Below are 21,785 nucleotides of genomic sequence, written 5' to 3'. Positions count from 1 at the left end.
ACTGTTTAAATTCTCTTGTGGATACAGGGGATGTTCCGTCTTGGTTGTGCAAAGGTCGAACAATACTTATACCAAAGAAAGTTGATTTGACTGATCCCCTTCGAAACCCATTTCTGTTGGAAGAGGAATATTTCAGGGCGATTCTTTTAGTCCTTTGCTTTTCTGTTTGTCGCTAAATCCTTTAAGCCTTTTGCCTAGCAAAGAAGAAGGTTATCATCCTTGACCCCCTCAGCACAGATCCCCAACACCCCTTACTTATCTCTTCACATGGATGACCGTGAACTTATTGCCAAAGGAGAATCCACGCTAAAAACAGATTCTCATTGTCGAGTCCTTTTCTGATGATTTCGGCATGTCCTTTGGCCTTGACAAATGCAACATTCTTCATCTGAAACGTGGCATGTAGAAGAGGGAGGATCTGTCAGTTTCTTGGGGGAGGAGTTATTGGCCATCTTGTGGAAGGTCAGGCCTATACGTACTTAGGGATGCAGGTAAGGGACAAACTCCTGAGTACAAATGTCGGCAAATATGCGGACCTCGCTTTCGAAATGTCATCCCAAGTACCAAGTTGTCCGACTCCCCTTGGTTCTCGGTGCCTTAGGTTTGGTACCTCCCAATCTGTTGACTGACATTGGGAGAGTACCCGGGTTTGCTACCAGGAATACAGCCCTTCTGACAATCTTGGTAATGCAGAAGGCTGCAGTGTCGGGGAGTCTTCACATTCCCCGAAACGTTTTCGGTGGGTTTGACTAAGCAGCGCTATCTTGGAGAAGTCCCATTCGCTGTCTGGGCTGTGTGTAGTGGGGGCAAAGGCCCTGAGCTGATGATGAGCCTAACCAGCCTGCCTGTGCCAGGATAACCCAAACCCTCTTAGCTGCATTTTTTATTTTAATCTGTAAAGAATAATAATTAAATGAATGAATGAATGAATGAATGAATGAATGAATGAATGTCTACGCCAGATGATAAACAGTATCCGCCGTGACACTTTCAGTCGGGCAAAATAACCGTGAAAATTATATAAAATTCAGTAATAACACGCGAGAAGGGTAAGCATGTCCTGCCCCACGCGCTATATTCTACCTAATTGTGCATTGTCGCCTTCGACCTCTATGTGTCTCTATGCTGACAGATTTAAAATGCTTACATCAGCTAATCTAAATTGTTCTTGTGGCTACCACCATGTAGATGTACCAGTATTTCTTTACCTGTGCCAACCACACCAACACGAGAAACAACAAGTATTTGTATTCCACAGGTTATGATCTAAACTCTTTTCTTTAAGGAATACCAGGGGCGGTCAGGTAGCCTAGTGGTTAAAGCGTTAGCTCGTCACGCCGAAGACACGGGTTCGATTCCCGACATGGGTACAATGTGTGAAGCCCATTTCTGGTGTCCCCCGCCGTGATATTGCTGGAATATTGCTAAAAGCGGCGTAAAACCATACTCACTCACTATGAAATACCAATGCAACAGCAAAGATTAATTTAGAAATACTAAAATCTGTTCATAATTTCATATCAGCCTCTGGCAGATTTCCCATCTTTGTCTAAATGCGAACTATGTAACTGGTTTTTGCTTACAGCGTTTTACTTCAGAATGTTCGACAACGGGGGCACGGGTGGCCCAGTCGTCTAACGCGCCGCGATTCGCTATGCAAATATGCGTCTATGATTGTGGGTTCGATTCCCGGTTCTCCCCGATTATGTTTCTAGGTTTGTCAGCACCATACCCGTGCTCGTAGGTTTCACCGAAGTGGTAAACGTCTAAGACCTGCATCACTTCGGACTTTCCTCCCACATTAAGCTGACACGCCGTGATATAACTGGAACACTGTTAAAAGCAGCGTTAAACCCAACTCACTCACTCACTCACTCACTCACTCAGAGTCCACAACGGTGGTTTTATGCTAAATAATTGCCTTATTACTTACCCTTGGCTGTATATTAAATTGATAACCTTTGTATGAGCGGTATTGACATAAATCTGTATCATCTAAAACTCCCACAGGAGATATCGCTAGGGTGAGATCAAGCGATATCTACATTGTAGATATCGCTGCAATGAAATTGCATCACAATGCTTTGCAGACCATTGCGACGTCATTGTTACCTTAATCGAATGACATCACTAATGGCTCTGCTACTGAAGCTGTAAGCAGTATTTTTTACACTTAAGACACTTCATATTACTGTCTTCAAACTGAAAAAGTTGGAAGAACGATGTTTGATGATAAATAAAATCTCACCCTCGTGTGATTTGATATCAAATCGTGTTGATATATTTGATATCAAAAGACACTCGCGTGAGATACTTGTTTACCAATCCAGCTTCACACATTCTGTGAAATAAATATGTTTAAAACATATACTACCAAGATGTGAGCAGTTCCACCTGAAATAACTAATCGAGACTCCGTCCATACATGTTTGTTTGTTTGTTGTTTAACGTCGCACTCAGCAATATTCCAGCTCTATGACGGCGGTCTGTATATCATCGAGTCTTGACAAGATAATCGCCTGTTACGACAACAAAGTCGCCTGTTACGACAACAAAGTCGCCTGTTACAACAACAAAGTCGCCTTATACGGCAAGCATGGGTTGCTGATGACCTATTCTAACCCGGATCTTCACGGGTCTCAATCGGACTGCCCATATCCCCCAAATATGTCACAACACTGCAATGGAGGCTGTTCGTCCATTGTCATGGATATGTATTTGTGTTAATTCTGCCCATGGAGTATGTGACGGATGTATTATTCATGGCCCGTGCCACCCACTTCAAGCACTGGCTATAATTCTGGACATAAAGAGGGGAATCGGTTAATGAATTGTCACACAGACAAATTTTCTGTTATTATTTCATGAATTATTCATGGTTCTCATGTCAATATTGCCATCACCCTGTCAGCTTCCGAGACTTAATCATATGCTCACGGACCAAGGCGGTTTGATGCATACTCTGATAACAAACACAGATAAAAAAACCCCAAAAAAAACAACCCAAAAAAACAAAAAAAAACCCCGCAAAAAAACCCACAAAAAAACCCAACAACACAGATCCCACATGTCTTCAAAATATTAAAGTTCCAAAAGACGTCATATTTTCTTCTATCTTTAATAGATAATATTGACTTTAAAAAATATTACTAAAAGACATATAGAGAATCTCACCAGAGTGTCTTTTGATATGAAATATACTTATATCAACACGAGTTCATAAAAGTGCGAAAACTTCGAGGCTTGCCGAGGATTTTTTCCACTTTTATCAAAGAGTGTTGATATATTTGATATCAAAAGACACGAGGGTGAGATTTTATTTATCATCCAACATCATTCGTCCAACCTATTCAGTTTGTAGACAGTAATAAGCAGTGTTTTATGTGTAAAAAGTACTGCTAACAGCTTCATTAGCAGAGCCATTAGTGATGTCATTTGATTGTGACGTCATGGTAACCAATGCCGTCACAATGGTCTGCAAAGCATTGTGATGCAATTTCATTGCAGCGATATCTACAGTATAAATATGGCTTGATCTCACTCAAGCGATATCTCCTGTGGGAACCAGTTTTGGATGATAAAACACAATGTATATTACATATCTGATCAGGCAACACGGTTATGATCTTCTTGAGCTATGTGACAGCCCCGGATACCGGACACCGGCCAATCGTCCCTCTACGCCATATCTCTTTCAACAGTCCAGGACTAACTGTGCGCAAGCTCAGTCTCTTCACTCTGATGTGTTTGAGACGTAATTGCTTTTTCCAATTGGATCATTTCAGGGGTTTGCGGCACAGCTATAGCTGAGACAATTCTTAAGCAAACCCCGGGTTACTGTCCAATTTCTATACCCCTTTATATCTGACGCAGCGATCTGGTAAAAGTACGAGGCCATCCTCTTAACCATGTTTTCATTGCGTAGGAACAAGTTTAAAAAAAGTTTAATTCACTTTGGCAAGATTTCTGTTTGCCTCCCAGGTATCTAAAAAGCATAGTCATGCTGCTGCTTCCTATGGCCTGTCTAGGCCAGTAATGGCCACCTAGTGCCTTCAGGCATACATGAACAATGTATTGTGAATAATTGTGGGTATGAGCAAGATATTAGTACTTTTACATCAGCAACGTTATAGCATGGTACAATTGACGTTACTCGCAATCATAACCAGTGACAACTGGCAAATACGAACTGTCACCTGTCACCTGACAACTTGCAAATGCCAACTGTCAACTGATAAACTAACAAATACCAACTTCACCTGACAACTGACAAATACCAACTTCATCTGACAACTGACAAATACCAACTGTCATCTGTCAACTGACAACTGGCAAATGACAACTGGCAACTGGCAACTGACAAATACCAACTGATAACTGTCAAATACGAACTGTCAACTGACAACTGGCAAATACCAACTGTCAACTGACAACTTGCAATTACCAACTGTCAACTGACAACTGACAAATATCAACTGTCAATCGTTAGCTGGCAAAAACCAACAGTCAAGTGACAACTGACAAATGTCAACTGTCAACTGACAACTGACAAATTCCAACTGTCAACTGACAACTGGCAATTACCAACTGTCAACTGACAACTGACAAATATCAACTGTCAATCGTTAGCTGGCAAATACCAAGTCAAGTGACAACTGGCGAATGTCAACTGTCAACAGTTGATCGTCAACTGTCAAATACCAACTGACAACTGACAGCTAAAACTGTCACCAGGACACAAGGTTTTCTGATCACGTGATCATATGTAGATCATATAAGGTGTGAAATTTGTTTTTGTGTAAATAACGCAATATCTCCATTTATTGCAGACGTGTTGGAGATGGGTATAAAATGAATATCATTGCATGCTATTAGGGCTTCGGTATAACATTAAATGACGTGAAAATGTGAGGCACGTAGGATTTTCTTGGCAATATGTGATGTTATAACATCTGACCAAACCGTTTTTCTCCAGATCAATGTAATTGCAAAATACTCTGTTTTCTTAACAAAAACCCTTTCTTTGACTGTATTCATCAGAACACAGGAAATGTGCATTTATTGGAAAGCCTGAATTCACGGTAACTATTCTGTTGCTATGGTAACACCAGAAATACCGAATTAAGGAAAGGTTTTGAAGATTGACTTTATAACAAACCGTGACATGAACATCCGGCCTTTATTCATAGCAAGACCAACTGGAGATCAGAGATTGGGATGGCGGTCTACCCTCTTACTCATAATACGCAGCATCCTATACATTATACATGAGCATACCACACTCGGTGATTAGTGAGCTCCACGACAACAAGCTCTATCATCCTATTTAAGGATTCTAAATAAAAATCAATGGTATTTGAATAAGTACCATTTACACCCGTTAAACCGGACGGTTGCGCTCTCAGTGGAATCGTATAGACTGGTATATTTCCGGATAAACGAATCATAAGTAAATGGCATTTTGCACTTGTCATTCCAAATGGCTTGCACGTTGGGTATCCGGGTGATAATTGATCCCTTTTAAATCTGAAACAGAACGACAGTCTCGATAACCTATGTTGGTCGTAAGAGCCGATCTGCGCGACGAAGTGTATCGGATGGCCAACGACTTGGTTGACATGGTTTCATACCACCCCGACGGCATGGGGCGTTGCTCATAATATCAATCACTGGATTGTTTGGCCCAGGCTTGAATATTTACAGGCCCCCGTCCTATAGGTTGAATATTGTATGTATCAAACAACAAACAAATAAAAAATAGTCATTGCCTGGAATCGGAGTGTGAAGTCTAGCTGGGGGGGGGGGGGGGGGGGGGGCTGTCCTTGAACAAGGAAACTCTTTAGTGAGTGAGTGAGTGAATGAGTGAGTGAGTGAGTGAGTGAGAATGGTGTTACGCTGCTCTTGGCAATATTCCAGCAATATCACGGCGGGGGGCACCAGAAATAGGTTTCACAAATTGTACCTATGTGGGAATCGAACCCGGGCCTTCGGCGTGACGAGCGAACGCTTTAACCACTAGGCTATCCAACCGCCCCTTTCTATATAATGAATTCTGACCGGAAATCAAAGTAAATCAATTGAGTATGCGTAGATGTGCCATTGGATGTTAGGTCAACAAATAATGTGAACTGTCTTGCATAACCATCACTCCATTAAGGAGAACATGTCCCACTTAGTCTGAGTTTTTTACAGCGTTTCAGTATATATCACGGCGTGTCAAGTTAAGGTGGGGGGAGGAAAGCCTGAAGTGATGCAGGTCTTAGACGTTTTAATTATCATTTTCGTGAAACCCACGAGCACAGGTATTGTCCTGACAAACCTTGATACATAATCTTGGCGAACCGGGATTCGAACCCACAGTCATAGGTTTCTAGTGTGCCCAAGGGACACAACTCTGCACAGCGAATTGCGGCGCTTTAGACAACCGAACAACGGTGCCCCGTCCACTTATTGTGATAACATTTGACCTTTCCACTATGACAAATAGGAGACAATTTCAAAACATTGGGAATTATTTCATAGAAACCTTTCCTTAAGAATGCTTCTCACAGACACTCCAGCTAAAGCTGAGGTCACATATCGGCCTCTGCGCACGCAACCGGAAATGGAGATATGAGTACACAAACAATGACAGCTACGGCAGTTAAACTGCGGTTAAACCCTTCCGGTTGTATAAAGATAGCCCGGATGTTAACTGGTTGAGACTGATTGGGCACAGCAAATCCCATCAGAACGATGCGTCCATGATTTTGCCTCCTGTCGACTTATGATGGCGGCAAAGACAAAACAGCATCTCCAGCAGCTGAGTTCCACGCAGCATCACGATGGAGGTAGATTAGGCCTTTCTTCCTCCCAGAGAGGGGACAGTCGTGCGTGTGACAGGGAAAGGAATCTCTGTTTCCGTTACTGGTTTAATTATACTGTTTGCCGTAACATATTGATCGAACACGTGACAGACTAACCTCGTCGAGAGCAGAGAACAGATTGAACTTTCAGTTTTGAGAGATTTGCTCTCCCATCAGATGACGATTAAAGAAGGTGTATTTGTGCTTCTATTAGGAAGTCAATTTAATCCGTTGTGGTGCAATGGCGGATATGCCAGGCTCTCCACTGTCATTTAGAAACTTGTCCGTCCTATAGATTGGGCTCATCGCATAACACACGCATCAATATTTCATTTCGCCAACTATTGAAAACTCTCATTTCACGAAAAAAACTGAAATGTTGCGTCTTTTGAAACACATGCTTGCTGAAAAAACTGCACAAGGTTGAGAGTATCGATTACAGCTGTACCTGGGCTAACATGTGATCAGGTTGTGCAAATCGATAACTAAATTGTGACACAGTCTGGCCAATCTTTCTAGACAGCTAGTTCTCTACATTTATATCTCACATTTATATCATGACCTCTATTTGGATAGTCCTCTTTAGAACTAGTCCCCAATACGGGCAGTCTTTTACAATACTAGTCTCCATAAGCCTGTTACTCTGTATGACTTGTCTCCTATATGGCTAGTCTCTTCAGGACTAGTCTCCTATACCGGGGCGCCAAGTTCTCTTCAGGACTAGTCTACTATACCGCGGCACCAAGTCCTCTGTTTCTAGTACCCTAAACGCCAAGTCCTTCGTGTTACTAGTCCCCTAGACGTCTAGCATGCCTTCATTATTAGTCCTCTTCATGGCTAGTCTATATATTACGTGTCTATATGGATCATCCCTAAGGTACTAGTCCTCTTTACGGATAGTCATCTCTTAACAGTCCTCTTCATCACGACACTCTTTTGCTAGTTTTCTGTACGGCTAGTCGTCAATTGGACTATCCTCTCCATATAACCTGTCTACATTATTATCTTATATAATATAACTGGTTCTTCTACGTTACTAGTCTTTTGATTTGGTTTGGTTTGTTGGTTTGTTGTTTAACGCCGCACTCAGCAATATTCCAGCTAAATGACGGCGGTCTGTAAATATTCGAGTCTGGACCAGACAATCCAGTGATTGATATCATGAGCTTCGATCCACGTAATTGGGATCGATGACATGCATCAACCAAGTCAGCGAGGCTGACCACCCGATCCCGTTAGTCGCCTTTTACGACAAGTATAGTCGCCTTTTGCAGCAAGCATGGGTTACTGAAGACCTATTCTACCCCGGATCTTCACAGTCCTTTGAAATACTATTCTTTGTACTTGGAATGGTTACTGCATCCTCTTAATCAACATCAACCAATGTTGGAGGTTGAGTTAAGACCGCGTTCGCGGTCTTGTGGATTGAGGATATGCCCGTAAAACGGAAGTTTCGGGGTTCGATCCCCTGGCGGCGTCATACAAAGGACGCTAAAAGATGATACTTGTTGTTACCCTGATATAACAAGGATGGTCGGATCCAAGTCAGAATATTGTGTATGGGTGGGGTATCTAACTGCTGCATGTTATGTCTGTGGAATAGCACTATGAAATTGGCATTAATCAAGACCAATTCAAGCAGAAACACGAATGCACGAATACGCGCACGCACACACGCTTGCACACACAAACGTGCTCCGGATTCACTTGATCCTCTCCACCAAGGCAGCACCATGTTGCGCTAATACTAGTCTTATGGGAAAGTTAAATGATAACAACTTTTTTATTTACTGTTAAAGCGACGTTTCGGTACAGATCCTTATACCTTTGTCAAACAAGGCTGTCTTGTGGGGTTTTATTTATATAGAGTGAAGGAAGTGAGGTTCTGCGCCTTCTTGTGACCTCCTCCGTGGTCTAGTGGTAGAGCGTCCGCCGGAGAGCGGAAGGTCCGGGGTTTGATCCCCGGCCGCGTCATACCAGAAGACGTTAAAAGATGGTACTTGTTGTTACCCTGTCTGGCGCTCGGCATTAAAGGGATAAAACAAGGACTGGTTGACTCGGAGTCAGTATACTTTGTCTGAGTTGGGTATTCATGTTAAACTGCGGCATGGTATCTCAGTGTGCTAGCACTATAAATTGGCATCAGTCCAGACTAGTACAAGCAGCCACACAAACACACACACGTGCATGCACGTCGCTATATAAGTGCAATAATCTTGGACGCGACGTTAAACCCCATTTCACCTCACCCTTTGCCATCTTGTACAGTTTACTGTTCTGCCGTGGAGAGAGCAGATTGCAACGTTTTCGACTTAGATAGAAACCTTTAGGGGATGACGCCGACACAGTCATGATGTCACATGTCGCGTGTGGGATTCGACCCACGTCCATCGACCCAGGCAGCCAAGGGCGCAACTAACGATTGGACGCAACTGCAACTACCAAGCCTGTGATAGATGGAGAGGTTGTCATTTGTGGTCGCTGTACCATAGGCTGTACATGCCGTCAGACTAAATTAGATCGGGGGTCAGGCTGAGGGAGTTGCTGTCATCGCTGTCCACGGCGTAAGTCGTTGCTCATAATACCAACCAAGGGTGTGTCATGCCAAAAGAAAACAAGATTATTTACAGGGCCCATGTGAAGATCCGGGTTAGAGTCGATCCTCAGCAACCCATGTTTGTCGCGAGGCAACTAACGGGATGTGGTGGCCTGGCTGATGACTTCGTTGGTGCAGTCATATCGATGCTCATGATGTCAATCACTGGATTCGAATTATTTAGAGACCGCCGTTATATATCTCGGATATTGATGAGTGCAGTGTTGAACAACAAACAAACAAACTAATGTTTACTGGCAATTGTGATATGTCTGGGTTATTTTTGACTGTGGAGTCATTAAAAAAACAACAACAACAAAAACAGCCGTAACGATCCGGGGTAGAATAGGTCTTCAGCAACCCATGCTTGCCGTAAAAGGTGACTATGCTTGTCGTAAGAGGCGACTAACGGGATCGGGTGGTCAGGCTCGCTGACTTGGTTGATGCATGTCATCGATCCCAAATGCGTGGATCGATGCTCATGATATCAATCAGTGGATTGCCGGGTCCAGACTTGATTATTTACAGACCGCCGTCATATAGCTGGAGTATTGCTGACTGCGGCGTTAAACATCAAACAAACAAACAAACAAACAAAAACAAAAACAAAAACGAAACAGTAGCCGGAGCCGGATGACAACATTCCTTGCTAACGCATGTTGTTGTGAACACGTTGGAGGTTCCGTGGACGGACCAGGTGTTTAGAACAATGTAACGGTAACCCTGATTAGACCGAGGAGGTATTCTCCTTTAATACCGGTATCAGTGGATGTCGACTTGGCTTTTACATCGTCTGGAATGCATGCTGTGATATGACACCCCTTCATTAAGCCCCACAACATGTATTAAAGGGTTGGAAACACTCGGCCCTGTCATCGATTGCTACCGTAAACCATGTCATCAACCTCTCCCAACCTGTCATTAGCGCCACCTAGTGGGGAGCTGTTGCGTTATCACTGTGGTAGAGCTTCCTTCCTTCGCTCCACTTCGCAGCTTCTGGGAAAGTACGACACACTTGTTCCTATAGAATATTGATGTTATTCACTGTATGGCGTAAATTTGCCATCAGCTACGCGCACACATGGCCATAGTAAATACACAGCTTGAGTTCGGCTGCAGGGGTTGTCAACAATGCAGCATGAACATACGCTGCGTTCACGGCCTATTATTGCATGGCTGGTGGGAGTTAGCGTCGGAACAAAGGAAACGGACTTGGCTGATATGGTAATTTTTGTACGTATTTCGCGAACCCAGACCCCAGTCATGAATAGATTCAGAAGAATTTGATTGATGAACACCAGTGTTTTGCGGTGATAGAAACTAGCATGCAATGACAGCACTATGTAACTGGCAGGTGCTGGAACTTATTGGGGACTTGAAGGGGATGAGAGGGTATAGATTCTGCAGATGATGAATGGTGGGTTTAAAGAGCAGGGGCCGTTGTGTTGTGTTTATGCACTGGTCTGTGTGTCAGGTGTGTATAGAGTGTGTTAACATGGTCTTCAGTGTGTCGTTGTGCCTGTCTGTTGTGTGGAGATTATATTCACATTGTCAGTGTACAAATAATGTTAAATGTCTCAATGGTAACAGGGCGTCATATGTGTTTGTGGTGTGTGCGTATCTGTGTTTGTGTCCATGTCTGTCTGGGAGTCTGTGCATGTGTCTGTTCGTGACTCTGATCATGTCTGTCTGTCTGTTTGTCTGTCGTTCTGTCTTGGAGTCTGGGCCTGTGTTTGGTCGTTGCTATGATAGTACATGTCTGGCCGTGTCTGTGAAAACTGTATGTCTGTGAGTCTTTGTTGGGCCTTATCTCTGATCATGTCTGTCTGAATGGTCGTGACTCTGATGTTGTTTTTCTGAATAGTCGACACTCTGACGATGTCTGTCTGAATGGTCAACTCTCTGACGATGTCTGTCTGAATGGTCCGGACTGATGCTGTCTGTCTGAATGGTCGTGGCTCTGACGATGTCTGTCTGAATGGTCAACACTCTGACGATGTCTGTCTGAATGGTCGTGACTCTAACGATGTCTGTCTGAATGGTCGTGACTCTGACGATGTCTGTCTGAATGGTCAACACTCTGACGATGTCTGTCTGAATGGTCGTGACTCTAACGATGTCTGTCTGAATGGTCGTGACTCTGACGATCTGAATGGCCGTGACTCTAACGATGTCTGTCTGAATGGTCGTGTCTCTGACGATGTCTGTCTGAATGGTCAACACTCTGACGATGTCTGTCTGAACGGTCGTGACTCTGACGATGTCTGTCTGAATGGACGTGACTCTAACGATGTCTGTCTGAATGGTCGATACCCTGACGATGTCTGTCTGAATGGTCGTGACTCTAACGATGTCTGTCTGAATGGGCTTGACTGATGCTGTCTGCCTGTATGGTCGCGATCATGTCTGCCTGTGAGTCTCGTACGTGGCAGTATCTGAAAATCTCAGAAAATATTTTTTTAATATCAAACGTGGATATTCATTGTAGATAAAATGGATTTGAGAGGTAGCCTGCCTATATTTGATCTCAGTTAATCAATGAGCCATTGTAGAACATCTTGTATAGGATGGGTAATGCGTAATTATCGCCACATGGTTGCCTGCCTCTAAGGGAATCTTCGTACCAGTAGCAGGGCACTATGTCATGTTATTTGTCACATGATTTATGTCAGAGATCCTATATGGGTGGCGAGGCGTCAAAAGTCTTGTCAGACTCCGTGTCAGGTAATCTGTAGGTTAACCGTTTTGCATAGTCTATCAACTACTCCGTGTTGGGTAATCTGTAGGTTAACCGTATTGCATAATCTATCAACTACTCCGTTTCGGGTAATCTGTAGGTCAACCGTTTTGCATAGTCTATTAACTACTCCGTGTCGGGTAATCTGTAGGTTAACCGTATTGCATAATCTATCAATATTTCGTTTCATGCAATCTACCAGTTGCTTCTACCAGACACACTTTATATAATCATATACTCTGACATACACTCTTGTTAGCATTGTGTCAGATACACTTCATATAATCATATACTCTGACATGCACTCTTGTTAGCATTGTGTCAGATACACTTGATATAATCATATACTCTGACATGCACTCTTGTTAGCATTGTGTCAGATACACTTAATATAATCATATACTCTGACATGCACTCTTGTTAGCATTGTGTCAGATACACTTAATATAATCATATACTCTGACATGTACTCTATATCAGCATTGTGTCAGATACACTTAATATAATCATTTACTCTGACATGTACTCTTGTTAGCATTATGTCAGAAACTCTTGGTAAAATCATATACTCTGACATACACTCTATATCAGTATTGTGTCAGATACACTTGATATAATCATAGTCTGCCATTGTTACACTGTACGCATTACAATTGAAGTTATACTGTACACATTACAGTTGAAGTCTGCCATTGGTATACTGTACGCATTACAGTTGAAGTTATACTGTACACATTACACTTGAAGTCTGCCATTGTTACACTGTACGCATTACACTTGAAGTCTGCCATTGTTACACTGTACGCATTACACTTGACGTCTGCCATTGTTACACTGTACGCATTACACTTGACGTCTGCCATTGTTGCACTGTACGCATTGCACTTGAAGTCTGCCATTGTTACCCTGTACGCATTACACTTGACGTCTGCCATTGTTACACTGTACGCATTACACTTGACGTCTGCCATTGTTGCACTGTACGCATTGCACTTGAAGTCTGCCATTGTTACCCTGTACGCATTGCACTTGAAGTCTGCCATTGTTACACTGTACGCATTGCACTTGAAGTCTGCCATTGTTACACTGTACGCATTGCACTTGAAGTCTGCCATTGTTACACTGTACGCATTACAGTACGTAAGACAGCAGACCCTAACCGGCCGAACTTGAGGCTTGATTGCAGATGTCAGATGACTGACGGTAACTAACAACCTCTACTTATTGTCTGGTGGTTGGTATTGATCGCTGATTTAAGCCAGTATTCACCGCGTGTGGCAATATTGATTCATCAAGTTTCCCTTGAAGGTTATATGTACTTACTTCTTTCCAAATTAATTCCTTTCTTTTTACATCTTCCCCGAAGAAGGCTTGAGTTTAAAGTTAATCAACCCATTCAGTGTTATTTGTGTTAGAATACTTAGATGCCTTACTTTCTTTCGCATTGAGGGAATACGATAACAATAAAAATACGAACATTTCAAAAGCAAACAAGAAAATCTGACATTAAATATAAACAAAAATCAAACAAACAAATAAAAAAGCAAACAAACGAATTGAAAAAACTGACACTATTGCTATTACAGACGTTGTCGACATATATTTGGCAGCGTAAGCAATGTCATATGTGTAGTTGTCAGTGTAGACATTGTCACAAATATACTTGCAAGTCCAGACATTGTCACCGATATACTTGCATGTTCAGACATTATCACAAATATACTTGCAAGTCCAGACATTGTCACAAATATACTTGCAAGTCCAGACATTGTGACACATAGTCTCTGCGATTTCAAACATTATCACATGTATGCTTGCAATTTCAAACATTGTCACACATATGCTTGCAATTTCAAACATTGTCACATATATGCTTGCAAGTCCAGACATTGTCACAGATATACTTGCAAGTCCAGATATTATCACATATATGCTTGCAAGTCCAGACATTGTCATATATATGCCTTCACGTTCAGACATTGTCACCGATATACTTGCAAGTCCAGGCATTCTCACAGATATTCATTCACGTTCAGACCTTGTCACAGATATCCATGCACGTTCAGACATTATCACAGATATACAAGTTCAGACATTAGCGTGGGTTGTGTCTGGTTACCAGCTCGAAAAGTATTGTGTCATGATTGTGTCGTGATTGTGTCATGATTGTGTAGTGAATGTGTCATGATTGTGTCGTGATTGTGTCACGATTGTGTCGTGATTGTGTCATGATTGTGTCGTGATTGTGTCATGATTGTGTCATGATCTGCACTCGGCCAAGTCCTTATTAACCCTGCTAGGTTCTTATGACTGACAATGTGTTGCTTTTCATTTGTTATTTACCCCCACGACTTGTATCCCTGTACAATGGAGACACGTGATCCCTGATTATCTCAAGTACAACCGTTAGTGTGTGTCTAATCAATTTTAAATGGGGGAAACTGATAGTTGTGTGGTGTTCTTGCTGGGTGCTACACGGTGTACTACTGATCAGTCTTTGCAATCGAACTCGGTATAATGCTTCCTCCACGTCTGACATTCGTTCACGAATAATCTGTATGAATCCGGCGTGATATATAAATATTTGATGCACGAAAACCACTATCGTTTGTTGACACAATGAAGAGAGAAGCTTAGGACAAATCTCAAACATGATGGACGAACTGCGGCTGGCGTAATAGAATATTTGCAATGTAGGAATGCTGGAAACATCTGGCGGTGGAGAAGTGGGTTAGAGACTTTGGTCGGGTAGGGGTGAGCAAGAGACTATATGATCTGTTGTAGTGAACATGAGACCGTTGACGGTGTAGGAGCAGATTAGCGCGTATTCGCGGTGCAGGAGTTGGCTTGAGACTAATGTTGGTCTAAGTTTATATCAGAGCCAACTGTCGGTGCAGGAGTGGGTTGGAGACTATTGGTGGTGTTAGTTTGGGTTAGAGACTATTGGTGGTGTTAGTGTGGGTTAGAGATTATTGGTGGTGTTAGTGTGGGTTAGAGACTATTGGTGGTGTTAGTGTGGGTTAGAGACTATTGGTAGTGTTAGTGTGGGTTACAGACTATTAGTAGTGTTAGTGTGGGTTAGAGACTATTGCTGGTGTTAGTGTGGGTTAGAGACAATTGGTGGTGTTAGTGTGGGTTAGAGATTATTGCCGGTGTAGGAGTGAGTTTGGGTATACGCCGCTTTTAGCAATATTCAAGCAATATCACGGCGGGGGACACCAGAAATGAGCTTCGGTGTTGGAGTGGGCTAGAGAGTATTGTTGGTGTAGGTGTAGGTTAGAAACTATTGTCGTGGTTGGAGTGGGTTTAAGACTATTGTCGATGTTGGAGTTGGTTAGAAACTTTTGTCTGTGTTGGAGTGGGTTAGAGACTGTTGTCGGTGTAGGAGTGGGTTAGAGACTATTTTTGGTGTAGGTGTAGGTTAGAGATTATTGTTGCATTCTTGACCAACTCGTGTTATTCCGGGACAAGCCGAATAGCGACTCGAGCCCTGGTTTCGTCTTAGCGCTAACGGGCTTACCTAAAACAATTGTCAACTCGTTGCGTAATGGTTCACATATATTTCCTCATATATTATATATATATTTCAGATGCAATTTAAAGCACATCTGGATATGCGGAATTATACAGTATGATTGAACACACTTAACTGTGTCTTGGGTATATTTTTAGATGCAAGACATATGTAAAATCAAAAATTATTTCTGAGGGATTCTTTGATTAACAACTTGAAATCAAACGCGCATTCTGATTGGTTTGTCGTATTTTCGCACATAACCCTCATCGATAGGGGGACGAGTCTTCTTGCAGGTTACGGAAAGGGGCGAGTGGTGACGAATGATTATTGTTGGTGTAGGTGTAGGTTAGAGGTTATTGTTGGTGTAGGTGTAGGTTAGAGGTTATTGTTGGTGTAGGTGTAGGTTAGAGGTTATTGTTGGTGTAGGTGTAGGTTAGAGGTTATTGTTGGTGTAGGTGTAGGTTAGAGGTTATTGTTGGTGTAGGTGTAGGTTAGAGGTTATTGTTGGTGTAGGTGTAGGTTAGAGGTTATTGTTGGTGTAGGTGTAGGTTAGAGGGTATTGTTGGTGTAGGTGTAGGTTAGAGGTTATTGTTGGTGTAGGTGTAGGTTAGAGGTTATTGTTGGTGTAGGTGTAGGTTAGAGGTTATTGTTGGTGTAGGTGTAGGTTAGAGGTTATTGTTGGTGTAGGTGTAGGTTAGAGGTTATTGTTGGTGTAGGTTAGAGGTTATTGTTGGTGTAGGTGTAGGTTAGAGGTTATTGTTGGTGTAGGTGTAGGTTAGAGGTTATTGTTGGTGTAGGTTAGAGATTATTGTTGGTGTAGGTGTAGGTTAGAGGTTATTGTTGGTGTAGGTGTAGGTTAGAGATTATTGTTGGTGTAGGTGTAGGTTAGAGGTTATTGTTGGTGTACGAGTGGGCAAGAGACTTGTCGGTGTTGGAGTGGGCTGAAGACCATACTGTAGGCGTGTTAGAAAGTAGCTATGTCTGTGGAACAAATTACCACCACGTAGCATTAAATCTTCAAGCTACACAACTGTGCAAGGATAGATCATTGTATGTAGCAGACTTCTCTGAGCCGCTGTTATGCTGGATATTGTAGCTACTAGCGTGACCGTCACCCTTCTGTAATACTGGTATAAGGTCATTGACAATTCCATGTAAAAAGACATATTTACTGTGTAACATACCCACCCCAGCCTCGCCAATCGGAAATGAAAACTCAAAAGGTTATCAGAATGCTTTTAATCAGAATGAGTTCAATGAGTTTAATCGACAGGTTGCCCAGTGTCCCAAACCCTGTTTACCTTAAAGTTATGCTCTGCAGTCTTTGTTTGTTTGTTGTTTAACTTTCAGTCAGCAATGTTTCAGCTGCACGGAGTCTGTCTGTAAACAATCGAGTTTGAATCAGACAATCCGGTGATTGACATCTTGAGCATTGTAACGTTGGGATGTGGCGCAAGTGGGATTGCGAGCCTGACCACTCGATCTCTTAAGACAAGCATGGGTTGCTGAAGACTGATTCTGACCCGGATCTTCACGGGATGCTCTACAGTTACAATACATTGATGAAGTAGAGTGAACTTCTCAAACTGGAACACCATTCACATCGTTCCAGACTATGCCACTTAAAAGACTGTAAGAATATGTATCGGCTCTAACAACGACAGTCCTCTTGTTCCGAACTTCAGATATCTCGATGTTTGTCCGCTCGTTCCCATGACTTGGAGTTAATTTGTGTTACTGTGTTTGTTTTATCGATCGAAGTCCAAATTTAGATAACCCCCAAGGAAATGCATCTAAACATTGGTTTTGATATCCTCTATTAGGTTAAGGTTACATTTTGTAAATTAATTTCCTGGGATGAGCTTGAAAGTCGAAATCAGCTTTTCGCTGTGAATGGTGCTTTTTAAAACATTTACCTGTCCACCAGCAATACAAGATACGAAACTAGCTTCGTAACAATTCCTCAATGTATATCTCTGTAATATCATATATTGAATTGAATAAAAAAATATAAAATAGAAAAGAAAAAAAAGTTTTCACGGACCATATACTTGCACATGCATATATGCATTAATTGGGACATGGTAAATTTCCAGGAAAAGTCAAACGTTTCAACAGATTTGAACTTGGTTCTGCTAAATTTCAAGCATATCCTTTGAGGATTTGAGAATCCACATGACATAAATTCCACTGCAAGACATTCCTTGATTGTATTGAGGATAATGGTTGATGTTTGAGGCAGTGATTTGGTGGTACATTTGCAAGATATATCTCTGTTGAAAATTGTCTGTAGCTTTTGAATCCAGTGCAAAAAGAGAAATGTACAAATCCCTTAAGCTTTTGAATTCAAGTCTAACGTCGATACTGATGAGTGGTTTGGGCAGATACCTCGACTAGCATAATGTCCACATATGTGGCATTATTTGATAGGTCACCAAGTTCTTTGATCAAACAATTAATGTAGTAATACTAATGGTTATGTGATCTGTGGCCTCGCCAGGGGGAGCAACGATAAGCGTGCCATGCAGGATAGCCAGAACGTGGACGCCAGCTGTCTGTGACAGACTATTTTTTTATTCCAATTCTGTTTAATAATATTCTTTTTCACTCTGTGCAATCTACCAATGACAACATCACATAATGACTGATCACACTCTGAAAGACATTCGACTGGGTCATGTTCTCGTTATGATCAAGTAGGTTTTACGCTTCGAGAACATCCACAGTGATTTGACAGTTGTGAGCCCAATTCATAGCAGGTTGTTAACGATACTTTTTGGCCTATCTGATTGAATGACGGAGGTTGTTATTGTCAACAATATAGATACAACGTGTTGCACTATGATGCTTCTTGGCAGCTATACGTAGTTTACACCATCTGCTACCAAGTCCGCCTTCTGCAATTCCTTTGATTGGACAAACTACATTTGAAAACAATCGTTATATTGTGTTGGTTGTTTAAAAAACCGGAAATGGTTTTAGTTAGATCACGGCGTGTGAGCTGAATGGGGGAGGAAATCCCGAAGTGATGCAGGTCTCAGACGCTTAACTGTTATACTGCTTGGTGCGTTTTAAGTACGTGTTATATCCTGCTTAGTGCGTAAGAAAAAAGTGTCATATTCTGCTTGATGCGTTAAAACACGTGTTATATTCTACTTGGTGGGTAAGAAACACGTGTTATATTCTACTTGGTGTTTAAGAAACACGTGTTACATTCTACTTGGTGCGTTTGAAGTACGTGTTATATTCTACTTGGTGGGTAAGAAACATGTGTTATTTTCTACTTGGTGTGTTAGAAACACGTGTTATATTCTACTTGGTGGGTAAGAAACACGAGTTATATTCTACTTGGTGCGCAAGAAACATGTGTTATATTCTACTTGGTGCGTAAGAAACACGTATTATATTCTACTTGGTGTGTAAGAAACACGTGTTACATTCTGCTTGGTCCGTAAGAAACAGGTGTTTTATTCTGCTTGCTGTGTACGAAACACGTGTTATATTCTACTTGGTGCGCAAGGAACACGTGTTACATTCTGCTTTGTGTGTAAGAAACACGTGTTATATTCTGCTTGGTGCGTAAGAAACACGTATTATATTCAACTTGGTGTGTAAGAAACACGTATTATATTCAACTTGGTGTGTAAGAAACACGTATTATATTCTACTTGGTGTGTAAGAAACACGTGTTACATTCTGCTTGGTGTTCAAGAAACAGGTGTTCTATTCTACTTGGTGTGTAAGAAACACGTGTTATATTCTGCTTGGTCCGTAAGAGACAGGTGTTGTATTCTGCTTGCTGTGTACGAAACACGTGTTATATTCTACTTGGTGCGCAAGGAACGCGTGTTACATTCTGCTTTGTGTGTAAGAAACACGTGTTATATTCTGCTCGGTGCGTAAGAAACACGTATTATATTCAACTTGGTGTGTAAGAAACAGGTATTATATTCAACTTGGTGTGTAAGAAAAACGTGTTATAGTCTGCTTGGTGCGTTAGAAACACCTGCTATATTCTTGGCGTTTTGGAAGCACGTGTTATATAACATGTTCAACGCTTAATATTAACTCTGCACACACTTGAAAAAAATTGAAATATACAAATACGATAGAAAACTCTTGAAAATCACATTCGTGAAACCAGTTGAGTAAATGCTACAGCTCATCTTTGGACTTTTGTAAATACTGTTAGAAATAATGTTATGGGCGTGTAAAGAAACATGTGTATTCTGTTTAGTCATGAACAATATACTACGTCACTGTGGTTGATGTTGCAGATTCACAGCAGTCTCTACCTGAACCTGCTGCCGTCCAAGACCCACCTGGCCTCGGGCCTGGTCAAGATGATGCAAGTGAACTACTGGTACCGGTTCACCTTCCTCTTGGAATCAGACCTCGCCGACGACGGATTCTATACTGTGCTGAGGGAAAAGACTCAAGAGAAGAAGTGGCATGTGGAGGTGTATAGGATGTCGCCTGCCCGGAACACGAGCAAGCAAATAGAAAACTTCTTGTCATCACTTCGAGGCAATACGTCAAGGATATTTGTGCTTCACACAGGCATTGTGCTTGCCGGGAGGATATTTCGCGCAGCTAGGAAGCTGTCGTTAGGTGAGCAAGAATTCGCATGGATTATTACGGAGAATGCATACACACTGGATGATGACATCATTCGGGGCTACCCGCCCGGAGCTTTAGCTTTCCTTATGAATAACGAGTTCTGCATGAGCGAATTACTCCAGGATAGCATTTCATTCATTGGTACGGCGTTCGAGGAACATACCCATGTAATCAAGGAACACACTAGGAGACAGAAGCATGGATGCTATCCTAAGCGTATTCCTAAGGAAAGATTTCACCATAACCCTGTATATAGGTAAGTTATCTTATGGTTAATAGTTAAATGTTATTTTTGTGTAGCTTCCTGGTCATGCCAGGTGGCATGGGTGGTTGAGTCGTCTTCAGAACTGCCAATCGCTGTACAGAGTTGCTTCCCTTGGAAATGCCAGAATCCTATGATTGTGGGTTGGAAATATATTGGTAGATCGGCCATGTGGTACGTCTCTTTGTGCAGAGATGTGGCCCTTTGCCGCTCTAGGATCCGCTGTTCGTGAGTTCGAGTTTCAGAGTCGCCCCGACTATCCTGTGACGTCTGTCAGCGCTATATGAATGCTCGTGGGTGTTTCAACACTTGCGATATGTGCTACTTTCGACACTCATTACATATTTGTTTTAAACATATTTATTTCACAACTTGTGAACTGGATTGGTAAACAAGCAAAAAACTTATTTGAATACCGCTCCAGAATTAGAATACAATATAATATGACAAAAGTACAGTCAAGGAATACAATTGTATACATGTTCTTATTATAGAAACTACGTTGAAACTACTCATTACATATTTAGCCGACACACTAGAAAAGACCAGTTGTATTGAATGTATTATTCTAGATCTACGTAGATGTAAACTGTTTTTTGGCGTTGATTAGACTATGTCTATTTTATACACATGTCCATCCATGTCGGGTTTAGATTCAAACTTACTTTGTCACGTCTTTCTAAAAATCTTGAAAGTCCCGTGAGGGTAATGTTTCGTCGTTTGAATGAGTGAATGATTGAGAATGACAGCATGACGCCTTGGATGGTAACATGAAATACCACACACAGTGTTTGACACCGGCAGGAGTCATGTGTTGAACCAGACTGTGTGTTAATGCTGTGTTCAGTATTGAATCTGTGGCCTTGTAATCTACTGTGCTTATTCTTGAGTCCCAGGTTCTGTCATCTACTGTGCTTATTCTTGAGTCCCAGATTCCGTCATCTACTGTGCTTATTCTTGAGTCCCAGGTTCTGTCAACTACTGTGCTTATTCTTGAGTCCCAGGTTCTGTCATCTACTGCGCTTATTCTTGAGTCCCAGGTTCTGTCATCTACTGTGCTTATTCTTGAGTCCCAGGTTCTGTCATCTACTGTGCTTATTCTTGAGTCCCAGGTTCTGTCATCTACTGCGCTTATTCTTGAGTCCCAGGTTCTGTAATCTACTGCGCTTATTCATGAGTCCCAGGTTCTGTAATCTACTGTGCTTATT

The 21,785-nt window shown here is 42.0% G+C and overlaps 1 protein-coding gene across 2 annotated transcripts in view; it reads left to right on the top strand.

The window, feature by feature from the left end:
- LOC139479042 (glutamate receptor ionotropic, NMDA 3A-like) overlaps window positions 1-21,785 on the top strand; it is a 163,812-nt gene that overhangs the window by 62,982 nt on the left and 79,045 nt on the right. For both annotated transcript variants that reach the window (XM_071261788.1, XM_071261787.1), the window contains exon 2: window positions 19,973-20,571. In XM_071261788.1, the coding sequence (XP_071117889.1) occupies window positions 19,973-20,571 (599 nt within the window). The remainder of the gene's footprint in view (window positions 1-19,972; window positions 20,572-21,785) is intronic.

This window comes from Haliotis cracherodii, unplaced genomic scaffold (genome assembly GCF_022045235.1).
Source record: "Haliotis cracherodii isolate W230 unplaced genomic scaffold, xgHalCrac1.p SCAF_4, whole genome shotgun sequence".
In the NCBI taxonomy this organism is placed as follows: Eukaryota; Metazoa; Mollusca; class Gastropoda; order Lepetellida; family Haliotidae; genus Haliotis; species Haliotis cracherodii.
The sequence above is the reverse complement of the archived record's forward strand: the minus strand, read 5'-3'. Positions and strand labels throughout refer to the sequence as shown.